At 38.9% G+C, this 530-nt stretch overlaps 1 protein-coding gene across 3 annotated transcripts in view; it reads left to right on the top strand.

Annotated features, from left to right (window-relative positions):
• Positions 1–530, top strand: part of pik3c2g (phosphatidylinositol-4-phosphate 3-kinase catalytic subunit type 2 gamma) — a 20,145-nt gene that overhangs the window by 10,789 nt on the left and 8,826 nt on the right. For all 3 annotated transcript variants that reach the window (XM_032523793.1, XM_032523794.1, XM_032523792.1), the window contains one exon: positions 183–276. In XM_032523793.1, the coding sequence (XP_032379684.1) occupies positions 183–276 (94 nt within the window). The remainder of the gene's footprint in view (positions 1–182; positions 277–530) is intronic.

Raw genomic sequence — 530 nt, 5'->3', positions numbered from 1 at the left:
ATTAACCTCCCTTTCTAAAACAGAAACCCAGAGTTTCCCTCATCTCAACGTTAACAAACTCAGAGTTCTCACTCATCCTGCTTTCTGAAACAGACCCCCGGGGGCCAAAATCCCTTTTGTGATCACAACCATGATTCAGGCTTCCAATAGTCTTATTTGGTGACTTTCTATATCTTTTTCAGTTTTCATGATCAGACTGTGCGGAGGACTGCGGTTCATTATTTTGAACAGATAACAGATGGCGAGCTGGAGGTTTTTCTGCCACAGTTGGTTCAGGTAAGCACACACACCACTATTATTGTACACACTCTTGAGTGACAAAATACAATAAACATTTTGTACACCTCACATTTATCTCCTCATCATCCTTTCTGTTTGTGTCTTTAGAGGTCAGAATCAGAATCAGAAATACCTTATTGATCCCTAAAGGGAAACTCTGTGTTGCTGCTGCACAAATAGTAGAAATATCAGAGTAGAAATATTAATAAAGAAATATAAGGAGTGTGGACATGTACGGTATTTACATAGTT

Source organism: Etheostoma spectabile, chromosome 8 (assembly GCF_008692095.1).
Source record: "Etheostoma spectabile isolate EspeVRDwgs_2016 chromosome 8, UIUC_Espe_1.0, whole genome shotgun sequence".
Taxonomy (NCBI): Eukaryota; Metazoa; Chordata; class Actinopteri; order Perciformes; family Percidae; genus Etheostoma; species Etheostoma spectabile.
The sequence above is the reverse complement of the archived record's forward strand: the minus strand, read 5'-3'. Positions and strand labels throughout refer to the sequence as shown.